The 14125-nt window shown below is 47.2% G+C and overlaps 1 protein-coding gene across 1 annotated transcript in view; it reads left to right on the top strand.

Annotated features, from left to right (window-relative positions):
- Positions 1 to 10857: 10857 nt before the first annotated feature.
- Positions 10858 to 14125, top strand: part of LOC139228738 (cingulin-like protein 1) — a 165625-nt gene continuing 162357 nt past the window's right edge. The window contains exon 1 of the mRNA XM_070860056.1: positions 10858 to 11205. Within this exon, the coding sequence (XP_070716157.1) occupies positions 10858 to 11205 (348 nt within the window). The remainder of the gene's footprint in view (positions 11206 to 14125) is intronic.

Genomic DNA, 14125 nt, shown 5'->3' with positions numbered 1-14125 from the left:
TTCACTACTTGGCTGGCAGGAGGGAGTGTGAATTTAGTTTTATTCATTCATGGGATGTGGCCGTCACAGGCAAGGCATGCATTTATTGCCTATACCCAATGGCCCTTGAGATGGTGGTGGTGAGCCACCTTTTTGAACCGCTGCAGTCAGTGTGGTGGAGGTACTCAGGGAGGGAGTTCGAGGATTTTGACCCAGCGACTATCAAGGAATGACGATAATTTTCCAAGTCAGGATGGTGGGTGACTTGGATGGGTACTTGCAGGTGGTGGTGTTCCCGTGTGCCTGCTGCCCTGGTCCTTCTAGGTGGGTTTGGGAGGGGGCAGGACACTGCAGCCTCGGCCCCGTGGGAACAGTCCTCGGCAGTCAGTGTGAGGAGTGGTTCCAGGGCGACTGGAGATAGGCCTGGGCTGGGTAGGCCCAAGGACCTTTGGAACCTCGGGGAAGTACCTCTGCTCCTCCTGGCTCACATGGAGTTGTAAAAGAAGCACATTTTTTAAACCTACTTTGGCCTCTTCTGGCCAGTCGGCTCCTCTTGCAGGCTGCAGACAGTGCGGAACTCCACCTGACGTGAGGTAAAAATTACATTGCGGTGCTGTTGATGTCATCGGGATGTGACGTTTGCATATTAAGTAGGCCCCCACCTGCCTTTAGCAGGTGCCTCATTGATGACATGATTCGCAATTGTATCGCGATGGTCGGAATGCAGGTTGGAGCCTGGAAGTAGATTTTTCAGATTTTAACCTTTCCCCCTGCACCATTTTCACTGGGTGTACAGCTTTAAAATCCCGGGCGATGTCAGGTGAAGTATCTGTACAGCCATTGGGTTGACCGAAAGCCAAATCCCACTTGGCTTTTCAGTCTCTCGGGTTATGCTAAGTTTTATACACAGTGCTATATTGACCTTTTATTTTAAACTTCAGTTATATGGTAAAAAGAATTCTGTATAAATCATCAATGATAATGGATTTTTACTATTCAGATCTTTTAGCATGAAATGCAGTGACCATGGTAACATCACAACCAGTAATACTATCTGATTGATGAATCAGTTCAATACAATATTTTTTTATAATTACTTTTTATTACTTGCAGTGTATTTTATGATTTTATGATTGTAAACATCTCTTTCTAACCTTTGTACAACTTAATGCGGTGACAGTGTGGCTCTTATCGCCAAACCTCACCTCAGTCTCTTCCTGACACCACGCACCTTTTCCTCCTTTGAGAACCTCACCTTGTTCCACCCTTCTCATTCACATTCTCTACCGCCTACCTTAGCCCCACCCTGATTTTTTCACTCCCTCAGCCTCAATACTGAGCGATTCCTTATCCTTAGTGATTTCAACATCCATCTCAACTCACCTTGTTCCCTCTTCTCTGTCATGTATGTAACCACAATGTAACACCACTGTATTACTGTATACACTCAACCTAGATGCACACCTTGACCACAAGGGGTGAACTTGTGGGAGACACTCCTTACCTGATTACACAGGTATAAAAAGGGAGGTCCCACGCAGGGTCATCGTCTTTGGAGTCCTGTGAATAAAGAGTCAAGGTCACAGAGTGACCTTGTCCCAAGAATGTGCCTTGTGTGGTTTCATACTGTAGAGTAAGGACTTTACATTGGCGATGAGAAATGGGAATTCACGAACCACGAGAATGACCACTGGTAGCACAGAGGAACGGTACTGTGTTGGGGAAGACTGGGACGATTTTGTCGAGAGGCTTTAGCAAAGCTTTGTTACGAAAGAATGGCTGGGGGATGCAGCGGCGACAAGCGAAGGGCTCATCTTTTGACCAGCTGCAGACCAAAGACTTAATCGCTCATGAAGGACTTACTACGAGGGGGATCAAGGGGTATGGCGAGAAAGCAGGAATGTGGTACTGAAGTTGCATGTTCAACCATGAACTCATTGAATGGCGGTGCAGGCTCGAAGGACCGAATGGCCTACTCCTGCACCTATCTTCTATGTTTCTATGTTTCTATGTTTCTATGTTTCACCCGAAAAGCCGGCAGACAAAACCTTTGAAGAACTTAGCAAATTGATCGGGGAGCACTTCAAACCAGCGAGTAGCATACATATGGCCCGATACAGATTCTACACCCACCGATGTCATGAAGGACAGAGCATACCGGACTTCGTAGCGGACCTCCGGCGTTTGGCCAGCCTCTGTAAGTTCACAGATGCCTGCAGGGGGGAGATGCTAAGGGACTTCTTTATCGAGGGCATCGGTCATGCGGGAATTTTCGGCAAATTAATTGAGACCAAGGATTTGACCTTGGAATCGGCGGAGTTAATAGCTCAAACTCTCATGGCGGGGGAGGAAAAGATGAAAATAATATACGTGCACAATTCTCCCTCTAACGCGGCGATGGATCAGGGAGTCAACATCATCAATGCGACTTAGAGCCCCGCAGGCAGGCAGGGGCAGTCCGACACTCCCCAGGCAGCAATAGACCCCAGAGTAGGACTTCAACAGAGACAATGGCAGGCTGAACGGACATTCACGCCATCACAGTGGACAATGCGGCCCAGGATGGGGCCATTGACACCCACTAATAGAGTACTTAAGAGCAGTCAGGGGGACAGTCAGTACGGAATTCCTGGCCATAGTCCCTTTGTTCCCAACAATGGAAACTTTAACTCATGCTGGAGGTGTGGGGGAAAACACTCAGATCTTGCAGATTTCAACAGTTTGTCTGCAGGAGCTGCAATCTCAGTGGCCACTTAGCTCGAATGTGCAGGAAGTCTGCAACCAGACTAATATGTGAGGCAGATGAACCAGAAGAGGGTTCTTTGAGGCAGGATGACTTTTGGGGCAAATCGATGGACGCCGAGGTTCAGTGGGTCCATGTGGCGAATATTCACAGTTCACACACCAAAACGTCACCAATGATGGTGAGGGTTTTATTAAACGGTATCCCAGTACGCATGGAGCTGGACACTGGGGCCAGCCAGTCACTCATGGGCGTTCAGCAATTTGAGAAGCTATGGCCACTTAAAGCCAGTAGACCCAAATTAGCACGTATTGAGACACAATTACGGACTTACACGAAATAAATAATTCCGGTGCTAGGCAGTGCAATGTTGGCTGTCACACACAATGGGTTAGTGAATCGGCTGCTGCTCTGGATTGTCCCGGGCAATGGTCCCGCACAGTTGGGGAGGGGCTGCTTAGCCGAGATGAACTGGAGATGGGGGGATGTTCATGCAATGTCATCTGTGGAGCGAAGTTCGTGCTCACAAGTCCCACAACAATTCGATTCACTATTCCAACCTGGCGTCGGGACTTTCAAAGGCACTGAAGTAGTGATACACATCACCCTGGACGCCAGGCCAGTGCACCACAAAGCCAGAGCGGTGCCGTATGTGATGCGGGAAAAGATCGAGAGTGAATTGGACCGGCTGTTGAGAGAGGGCATCATCTCGCCTGTTGAATTCAGCGACTGGTCGAGTCCCATTGTTCCCGCCCTAAAAGCGGATGGCTCTGTCAGGATCTGTGGCGACTACAAGGCCACCATCAATCGGGTGTCCCTTCAAGATCAATATCCGCTCCCGAGAGCGGAGGACCTCTTCGCCACGCTGGCACGCGGCAAGCTTTTCACCAAGTTGGACCTCACTTCAGCCTATATGACCCAGGAACTGGCCGCCGAATCTAAACTACTGACCACCATCACCACGCACAAGGGACTGTTCGTTTATAACAGGTGCCCGTTTGGCAGTCGATCAGCGATGCGATTTTTCAAAGAAACATGGAAAGCCTGCTTAAATCCATTCCTGGAACTATAGTATTCCAGGACGACATCCTCATCATGAGTCGAGACAGCGAGGAACACCTCCACAACCTGGAGGAGGTGCTACGCCGACTGGACCGGGTAGGCCTGCGACTCAAGAAGTCTAAATGTGTGTTCTTAGCTCCTGAGGTTGAGTTTCTGGTCATGAGGGTTGCTGCAGATGGGATTCGGCTCACCGAATCCAAAACAGAGGCGATTCGACGAGCACCCAGGCCCTGCAACACATCGGAATTGCGTTCATTCCTGGGACTGTTGAACTAGTTCGGGAGCTTTCTGCCGAACTTGAGCACATTGTTGGAGCTGCTACATGTGCTCCTGCGTAAGGGTTGCGATTGGTTTTGGGGGGACTGTCAGGAATGGGCTTTTGATCGGGCGCGAAATCTACTTTGTTCAAACAAGTTGTTGACCCTGTACAACCCCTGTAAAAAATTGGTTCTGACGTGTGATGCATCATCCTATGGGGTTGGGTGCGTGTTGCAGCAGGGCAATGCTGAGGGTCAACTACAACCTGTGGCTTATGCCTCCCGGTTGCTCTCTCAAGCAGAACGGGGATATGGGATGGTTGAGAAGGAAGTGCTTGCATGTGTCTATTGTGTAAAAAAATGCATCAGTACCACTTTGGTAGGAAGTTTGAATTAGAGATGGACCACAAACCATTAACATCCCTGTTGTCAGACAGCAAGGCCATCAATGCCAACGCATCAGCTCGCATACAACGATGGGCTCTCACGCTGGCTGCTTATGACTACTCCATCTGGCACCGGCCCGGAACTGAAAATTGCGCTGACGCGCTCAGCAAGCTTCCACTGGCCACCACTGAGGGGGCAGCGGAGCAAAGCGCCGAGATGGTCATGGCTGTCGATGCCTTTGACAGCGCAGGCTCCCTCATCACAGCCCGCCAGATCAAAATCTGGACAAACAGAGATCCTTGATTAAGAAATGTGTCCTGACTGGGGATTGGGCGCCCGCACATGGAGCATGCCCTGAGGAGGTCAGACCATTCCACAGACGGATGGATGATCTCTCCATCCAAGCCGACTGCCTACTATGGGGCAGCCGGGTAGTTATGACCCAGAAAGGCAGGGAGGCATTCATCAGGAAACTCCACGGCAAGCACCCAGGCATTGTGCTGATGAAGGCCATTGCCCGGTCATATGTTTGGTGGCGTGGAATTGACTCAGACCTGGAACACTGTGTTCGCAGGTGCACGACGTGTGCCCAGCTGGGTAATGGCCCTAGGGAGGCCCCGCTCACCCAATGCCCTGGGGTCACGCATTCATGTTGACTATGCGGGCCCGTTCATGGGAAAGATGTTCCTTATTGTGATAGATGCGTACTCGAAATGGATCGAGTGCATCATTCTGAATTCATGCACGTCATCCACCACTGTGGAAAGCCTACGTGCGATCTTTGCAACCCATGGCTTGCCGGACATCCTGATTAGTGATAATGGCCCATGTTTCACAAGCTACGAATTCCTAGAATTTATGTCGGCAATGGCATCAACCACGGCAGGACTGCGCCGTTCAAGCTGGCCTCCAATGGCGAGGCGGAACATGCGGTCCAAATCATTAAGCAAGGTATGCTCAGGATTCAAGGACCCTCCCTACAATGCCGCCTGTCGCGTCTCCTGCTGGTCTATAACTCCCGACCGCACTCGCTCAGGGGGGTCCCGCCCACAGAGCTACTAATGAAACGGACACTCAAAGCTCGGTTGTCCCTCATTCACATTGTGATTACATACATGACATTCTCGAACTTCACTACCCTCCTTTCCTCCCTTAATCTTTCGCTCCATATGCACTTTTTTAATCCATATTCACAGCTAGGCCCTTGTCCTTGGCATTTCAGTTGACCACTATTTCCTTCATCTCAATCGCAGACGAGGCCATCTCTGATTACTTTTTTGTATCCTTCACTACTCAGATTCCCCTTCCTCCTGACAATCCCACTTCCTACTGCATCTCTCCCTGAAAAAAACTCTCCTCCAAGTCACTTACAGTGGCACTGTGAAACTCCCAACAAGCCAGCCTCTAGCCCTCCATTGGGACAAGAAAACTGCAGCTGCCAATCTCCACAATCATGCGCCTTTGAGGTTCTAGCCCACATTAAAACTCTTAGCGGGTGTAATTCCTTTGCACCTCACTTAGGGGCGTTAACATCTGGGAGGCGGGACATTTTGCACCAGGCGCACAAGTTCCGCCCCGCTAGTTAAATTCGGGTTACTGCCCCTGAAAGGAAGTGGAGTGCAAAATAACGCACTCCACATCCTTTCTGGGGCAGTGGTGGTGCGGACGGGTCAGGAGCGGGACACAGAGCTACACACTGGGTTGCATAGCACTGCCGCATAGGAGGGGCTCTTCCCTTCATGAAAGCGAAGGGCCCAAGCTGCAAACGATGTAACGGGCCCCCATGGACCACAGGGGAGAGGGGGTGCCGGGTTGACCGATCGTGGCACGTGCTTGGTTGATCAAAGCTGGAAAGAAAGCGGCAACACTTTAAAAAAAATGACCTCCCCTTTAACCATTGTCCTGTGAGCGGCCGGCCACCCAGTTCATGTCCGCTAAAGCTGTCCCTGGCATTGTCTGGTGCAGCTTCGCGGGGGCGATACCCACGTTAGGGTCCGGGCCAATAATGGGGTACTGTGGCGCTGGTGATATCGCTAAACTCCTGCAGAATATAACGGCAGTCGTTAGCGGTGCCACACCCAGGTGAAAAGTCGTTTGCGCCCCATTAGCACCCCCGCTGGGACCCTAACGGGAGTTGCACATGACCCAAATTTCGAGGCCTTACTCTCTCCCACCCTGGCCATTCCCGTGAGTATGGCCCCCCGTCTTCGCTCCCTTCGAGTTCAAAGGGCGCACACTTGTGTGAATCTGACGCACAACTGGTTTGGCCATTCTTTGCCAGATATGGCTGGATCACATCAAACATAATCGGGCACTATTCCAGGATCATCCCGGAATGCAAATACAAACACTTATCTATTTTCTCCACTACCGGCCATTAAATGTTGGGAAGACCGCAGCTATTGTCTTTGTCCCCCGTTACAAAGTCTCTTCCCTTGCCACCCATTGTCACTGTCACAGGCCGAACCAGAGTACTTACAACATTGGCGTGCTATCTGACATTGAGCTGAGCTTCTGATTCTATATCCTCTCCCAACACAAAAAAACGCCTACTTCCACCTCTGCAAAATCCGCCATCTTCGCCCCTGCATCAGCCCATCCATGCTTTTGTCACCTCCAGACTCAGCTACTCCAATGCTCTCCTGGTTGGCCTCATGTTCTCTACCCTCGATAAACTTGAGTTCATCCAAAACTTTGCTGCCCGTATTCACGCAACAAGTCCCACTCACCCATCATCACTGTGCTCGCTGATCTACATTGGCCCCTAGTCCAGCAACAACTCCATTTGTAAATTCTCATCCTTGTGTTCAAAGCCCTCCATGGTCTCGGTCCTCATATCTTTGTAATTTCCTCCAGCCCTACAAACCTCCAAGAAATCAGCGCTCCTCCAACTCTGGCCTCTTGCACGTGCTGCACTCTCTTTGTCCCGTTATCTGTTTGAAAAATTTTTGAACCAATTTTTTACTTTACTGGAATTGTTGATGTATTTGACTTCCTAATGCAAAGCAGCAAATTAAAGTGAAATCTCATCAGTGCAAACCACTTGATCCAAAAAATGTTTCCCTAAAGCTGTTGACAGAGAGTGGTGAACCTGTGGAATTCTCTACCACAGAAAGTTGTTGAGGCCAATTCACTATATATATTCAAAAAGGAGTTAGATGTCGTCCTTACTACTAGGGGGATCAAGGGGCATGGCGAGAAAGCAGGAATGGGGTACTGAAGTTGCATGTTCAGCCATGAACTCATTGAATGGCGGTGCAGGCTCGAAGGGCCGAATGGCCTACTCCTGCATCTATTTTCGATGTTTCTATGTTTCTATGACATTCCATGACCTACCTACAGTAAGGGTCATCAGAAGAAGCACAGGCATGGCCAATCAAATATATTGTCGAACACAAAGGCTGCTTTCCTGCTTTTTGTGGAATGCATCTGGTCAGGTAGATTGCAATGTTAGATGAATATCTTACAGTTTTGCTCAATTATCTTTAAGTATCTGTGAGAAATTTCACAGAGTCATTAAAAGTTTGACCTGTGATTATTGTTTCCCCCTTTTATTCATTCTTGGGAGGTGGGCGACACTGGCAAGACCACATTTGTTACCCAGCCCAGTTGCCCTGAGAATGTGTTCGTGACCCTCTCCTTGAACTGTTGCAGTCTTTGTGGTGATGGTGCGCCGACAATATTGTTGGCAGGGAATTTCAGGATTCTTACCCAGAGACAATGCAGGAATGGTGATATATGTCCAGATGGTGTGTGATTTGGCGGGGTACCTTGGAGATGATGCTGTTCCCATGACATTGTTGGTTTATGCTTCTTAGTGGTCGAGGTAACAGAGCTGGAAGGCACCGTTGAAGTCAAGATATTAAGTAACTTGAGCATGTCAATGCAAATTGTATTTTGTCAGAAGGGGTCAGTTTATTCAATTAAATACCCTTTTCTCTTTTCATATTTTCCTATTGTAATGCACCTGTGAGTATGTTCACAGGTTTGTAGAGCTGTTGATGTGGTCTGGAGGAGTCCGTGTTCCACAAATATGTTGAAGGTGTGAGGTTTCAGCCCCTCTTCCAATATTTGAAGGGGCTGCTCCTCAAATTCTAGTTGCACTTCAGTCCCACGCTCCTGATCTTTGGGCACCCTGTGTGGAGGGGAGCGGGTAGGTCTGAGGGCCTCCTCGTAGGACTGCTCCTGGGCACGGCCAAGGTGGCCATCAACCAGTCCAGGCAGCGGGCGGTCGAGGGGGTCGTTCAGCCCGACTGCCTGCCTCTCTTCCGCGGTTACATCTGAGCCAGGGTATTCCTGGAAATGGAGCACGCGGTGTCCACGGGTACGCTCGCGGCCTTCCGTGAGAGGTGGGCACCGGAGGGACTGGAGTGCATCATCACCCCCGGCAACCAAATTTTAATTTGTGTTTAAAGTTTATTTGTTTATTGTGCTGGGTTTTAGTGCCCCGCCCCCCCGCCTTTTAGCCAGGGGACACATGTATAATTTGTGTTTTTTAGTGTCCTCAAAAAAAAAAACAAGGGGGCACTTGTTTAAAACTGTTTGGTGTGATCCCCCTTTAATCAGGGGGCACTTGATTTATTGCTTTACAACAAAGTAGTTGTACAGCTGTTGATGCGATCTGGAGGAGTCCGTGTTCCATGTGTATGTTGAATGCGTGAGGTTGCAGCCCCTCTTCCAATATTTGAAGGGGCTGCTCCTCAAAGTCTGGTTGCACTTCAGTTCCACACTCCTGATCTTTGGGCACCCTGTGCGGAGGGGAGCGGACAGGTCGAAAGACCTCCTTGTAGGACTGCTCCTGGGCATGGCTAAAGGGGCTATTAACTGGTCCAGGCAGCGGGCGGTCGAGGGGTTCGTTCAGCCCAATTGCCTGCCTCTCTTCCGTGGTTACATCCCTGGCGATGGTGTCTACAAGTACGCTTGCGGCCTTCTGTGAGAGATGGGCGCTGGAGGGACTGGAGTGCATCATCACCCCCGGCAACCAAATTTTAATTTGATCCACAAATGTCTAAAGTTTAATTTGTTTAAGTTTGTCAGCTTTAGTGCCCCCCCTTTAATCAGGGGGCACTTGATTTAAAATAGTAGTAGAGCTGTTGAGTTGTGAGTGGCTTAGCCAGTCACGTGATGTTCACAAGACTCAATAAAACCCCAGCCAGTTGGGTTCGGGGGATCCACGATTAGGCAGGTGGTTGAGAGCCTGGTGGGTGAACTGGTAATGTGTAATGTGATTCTTAAACCTTTTGCTAATAAACTAACTAGTTATTAATAGCAATGTGTTGCTATGAATTCTTAAGCAAAAAACCCATGAAGCAAATACATTACACCTATGTTCCTCTAATATTATTACCTTATAGCACAATGTACTATCCCAACCATACACCACCACACCCACACCCCACACCTTTCCATGTTTCTTATCTTGGCTTTATTAATTTTGTATTTTTAACACTGATTTTACATTTACAGAACTTAACATTAATTCTTTAACACAATATTATTTGGTGTAAAGTTGCTTTGATCTGTGTAGAAATCATTTTGGTGATATATGTATTTATCTATAGTTATTTTACTCAATTCAATCTTTGTTACAGACCATTACAGATGAATTATCTAATGGATTTTAATGAAATGAATGGATTGCCTGACTTCAAAGAGCTGAATAGTCCACGTTTGAGTCAAACAAACCAAAAATGCTTACATATATTTGATTTACTTTCCAGTGTCAAATGTAAAGATGACTGCCAACACCAGGCAGTCAGGGATTCTATTGACTCAGGTTATAGGTCACTGAGTTCGTTCTTTGACAATGGAAACATTGACCAACAAGAACTTTCTGATAATGTTAGAAAAGTTGAGCATGGGTTAAAGAGATTGAATTATTCCCATCAATCTCCTTATCAACTGAATGTAGAAACTAATTCATTGGCACTTGCTACTCTGACTACACCTGGCAACTTTCCTGAGGTTTTTGAATTCCCCAGGCCACTTGCATTGGAGTGCTGCCCTTCTATTCATGAAGCATTACGTTTGCCTGAGGGCTTATCACAAACCTCAGAAAATTCTAGTTTGCCACAAAAGATTGCACCTCAATTCATTTTTGATGAAACTTTCCATACTGATACAGACAACAGACATGAAACTCAAAGATGCAACACTGCCCGATCAGACACTGAATGCAGCATTGATCAAAGCAAGATTCCACCAGTTGGAGTTCTCATTGAGCTCTTTGAGAATGTGTTTTCACAAAACTGGAGAAGCAAGACTTCAATGAAACATAGATTAGACAGCAGAAATTCTGTAAGTGGTGCTGATTTCCCAGGTTTTTCCTTCCATTCAAAAAATGACAACAGACACAAAATCCATGCAAAACCTGTACAATATTTACATGAGAGTTCTCTTCAGACTTACACCAGCAGTTCAGCAGATGCGATGAGTCACCATACTATAACCCAATCACCAAAGTATAATCCAGCCACAGGCATTGCTGTTAAGGAAGCGATCCTCAATGTGGATTCAGCCTCATCAAATTTGAGAAATGAGCTGCAGCAACCTGATGACAATGAATGTGATACAATCTCTAATGGGCTGAATAGAAAAGAATCAAACAAGAAGACGATTAATATGCCATTACCAAAGAAGCTATGTCTGCAAAAGAACCTACAGATCAATTTGCGTATAATGTGCGCTAATAGATTTGGTGAGACTGAAGAATTATCAAAGAACTCCACAGCTGACACAGTGCCAAGGAGAGAGACTAGACGTCTGGAAGGACATAAGGTAATGTAGAATATCATGTAATGGTTTAGTATGGTATCTCTGATTTGAAGAAATGCCGGTTAATCCTGTTAACATGTGCATTTTTCATGGGAGCAATCTCAAATGAATTCCTAATTCTCATGCCCCAAACAACACTAATTGACACAAAGGCCGTGATTTCACCAACCGTGACGGGTTCGAGGTGGCCGGCTTCAGTGGAGAGTAGCGACCTCGCTCCTGGCTCCAGCCCGCACTGTGAAAAGAATCTTCCCTAGATTGGGCTTGTTACAATTTTAATTGTAATCCGGACAATTAAAAGTAAGCGGGTCTGATGTCGTCATTCTATGACGTGTCATCAACTGGTTTCCTTAAAGGGACCACGGCCACATTCATTTTGATAGTTGTGCTGTCAGTGTTCTGCAGTATTGAGGTGCACCCAGGCTCTCCCATGACTCCCTTCAGATGCTTATGAAGGGAATCACAGTACGCAGGGAGGTCATCTTCTCTTCTATTGGGTGGAAGAGACCTCCGCAGGCCTCCAATGCAGCCAGGTTGCACGTTGCACAGGAGGGCACAAGCAGCGATATTATCAGGAGGACCAGGCTGCAGTGGCAGAAACCTTTCAATGATTTCAGTAGATCACGAAATGTAACTGCAAAGCCACATTCAAGCTCATCCTGCTGTGCCAAACATCACATTCCCATTGTAAGGGAGTGATCTCTATGAGGGGGTCAGGTTCCCTTCTGACCAACTTGAGCGGTTTGAATCGCTCCCATTCCCTTGGGTTCTATACTCTGGATTTATTTGGGGGGTATGACAAAAGTGCAAAGGACACTGGTTTGATGCAAAAAAACTTTGTTTTTGTTACAGCCAAGGAAATACAAGCTTATTACTCTAGTAAGAGAATACAAGGCCAAACTTACAATCGTTCTAATAAGGGACAAAAGAAGGAAAGGTACAAGGTCAAATTTATAATCACTCTAATAAAGAACCATACACTACATATTCAAAGGGGGTTACAGTAAATTACACCTCCCACCTCCCAATACCTAATTCTAGCTAGATTAGACTCCAGGGCATGCAGGGACTTTGCTTACCAATCCTTTTGACAGTTAACAGTAGATCGCGGTTTCGGAGTTCACTGAATGTGGTAGTGTCTGCTTGCTGTACCCTGAACGTCGGAGAAGACTTCTTGCTGCGCAATCTTCAGTTGGGTTGAGTCCGTTGATGCGGTAAGGCGTGTTTTGGATCTATGGGGTAAGTACCCATTTTCTTTGGTTAGAAATAGGTTTCTACAGTCTTTTAGGTAATGTTTTACCCGTTGGTAGGTCAGGATTAGATTGTAGAGTGGAAACTTTTCGATTCCTCGTTTTTTTTCGTTGGGGTTTTGTCTCAAGTTTGGTCGATCGCGGTGGTTTTCGGTTGATATCACGTTGGTTGTGGTCGGTTGCTGCTGCGATGGTGATGTTCTTCCTTCCTTCAGGACTTCAGGACTTCGAGGCTGGAGAAGTTAGTTTACAACTGTCGCATTGGTTTCTCTCCTTGTCTTGATGACATCAGCTTGGTCTCAGTTGTATGACAATGTGTGTCATCTGAGGTAGAAGCAACCTTGTAGCTACTTAGCAACCTAACCTCTGTTGAAAACAGGGGCCAGTTATACGATTTCAGTGGTTCTAATCTTGGCGCCAAATCTGTTCAGGATTCTTTGTTTAAATTTGGCGGGCTTGGTTCTTCTTTGTGATAATTTGGTGGGATCGTTAAAAGTTGATATGTCTCGGGTGGGTTGATGTTCGAAAACTGTTTCCTGATGGAAATATTGGTTTGGTAATTGCAATGTTCTTTTGTGCTTAGTTTTTCGCATACAGGCTGGATTGGGCCTCTTTGTGATGTATATGCTGAAATGGTTTTCCAGACCCATGTTGATGGGTAGCTATCTCTGGGTGATTTTGTGATGTTAATGTCTCTTGTGGAGAAGGATTCTCGAATATTCATTTCCCCAGACAGGTTAACTTAGTCTTCACACCCAGGTAGCCTCTCTTAATCAGGTTGTCTCCTGCTAGTTCTTTAGGCCCGCAGACAGCCTTGAATTTGTCTTTTAAAATCCAAAATTCGATTAAAGTTCATAGTTTCTTCCATAAGCACTTTAGGGTTCCAAACTTTTCGGTAGGTGGTCCCAAATTAAATTTCCTTTCGAATGAGCCCAAACGCTGGGGGGGTTCTTGTGAATTTTGCACCCCCCCTTCACCATCACTCTGCCTTCCCTACCCTACTGCTGTGTATCCTTACTCACACCAACTTACCTTGCACCTCCACCCATCCCTCTCTCACTATCTACATTATCACATGCCCATCACACTAGCCACATCTCACACTAACCTACATCCTTGTCCAATCATACTAACTATCAACACATAAGGGTAGGCATTTGGGTCTTTTAGCAAATGTTCATGTCGAGTTTCTGCTAATATGTTCTCAAACATTGAAATCTTTATTTTGAACATTTTGCATTCTTAGACAGATTTGTGTGCACCTTTGGAAGTATCTTAGTGAGCTGTAGTGAATGGTGAAACCATAACGGTACCCTCCGCAATGGTGATGAGTGTGAAAGGAATGGCCTGGGCATTGCAGGGATGCTTTATGATGCTGGTGTGGGGTGGTGCCAACCTGGTGCATCATGTGGCAGCCAGTGTATACAATGTCAAGTGAAGTAAATCTGGCCATGGTGAGGCCATCCCTGGCCACCCGGACAGCAATGTGGTTGGGTGCTGATGCCGTGTGTCCTGTGCAGCATCAGGTGATTGCGGAGAAGTTTGGTGTTGTTGTTGGTGATGCTGGTGTGCCTGGTGATGCTGGTGTTGGGGCTGGATTCTGAGGACCAAGCAGAGATTTTTTTCAAGGGCACCGATGCTGAAGATGAGATGACACAAGTGATCTGTCAATG

This window comes from Pristiophorus japonicus, chromosome 2, assembly GCF_044704955.1.
Source record: "Pristiophorus japonicus isolate sPriJap1 chromosome 2, sPriJap1.hap1, whole genome shotgun sequence".
Lineage (NCBI taxonomy): Eukaryota > Metazoa > Chordata > Chondrichthyes > Pristiophoridae > Pristiophorus > Pristiophorus japonicus.
This window is presented reverse-complemented; position numbering and strand designations above follow the sequence as displayed.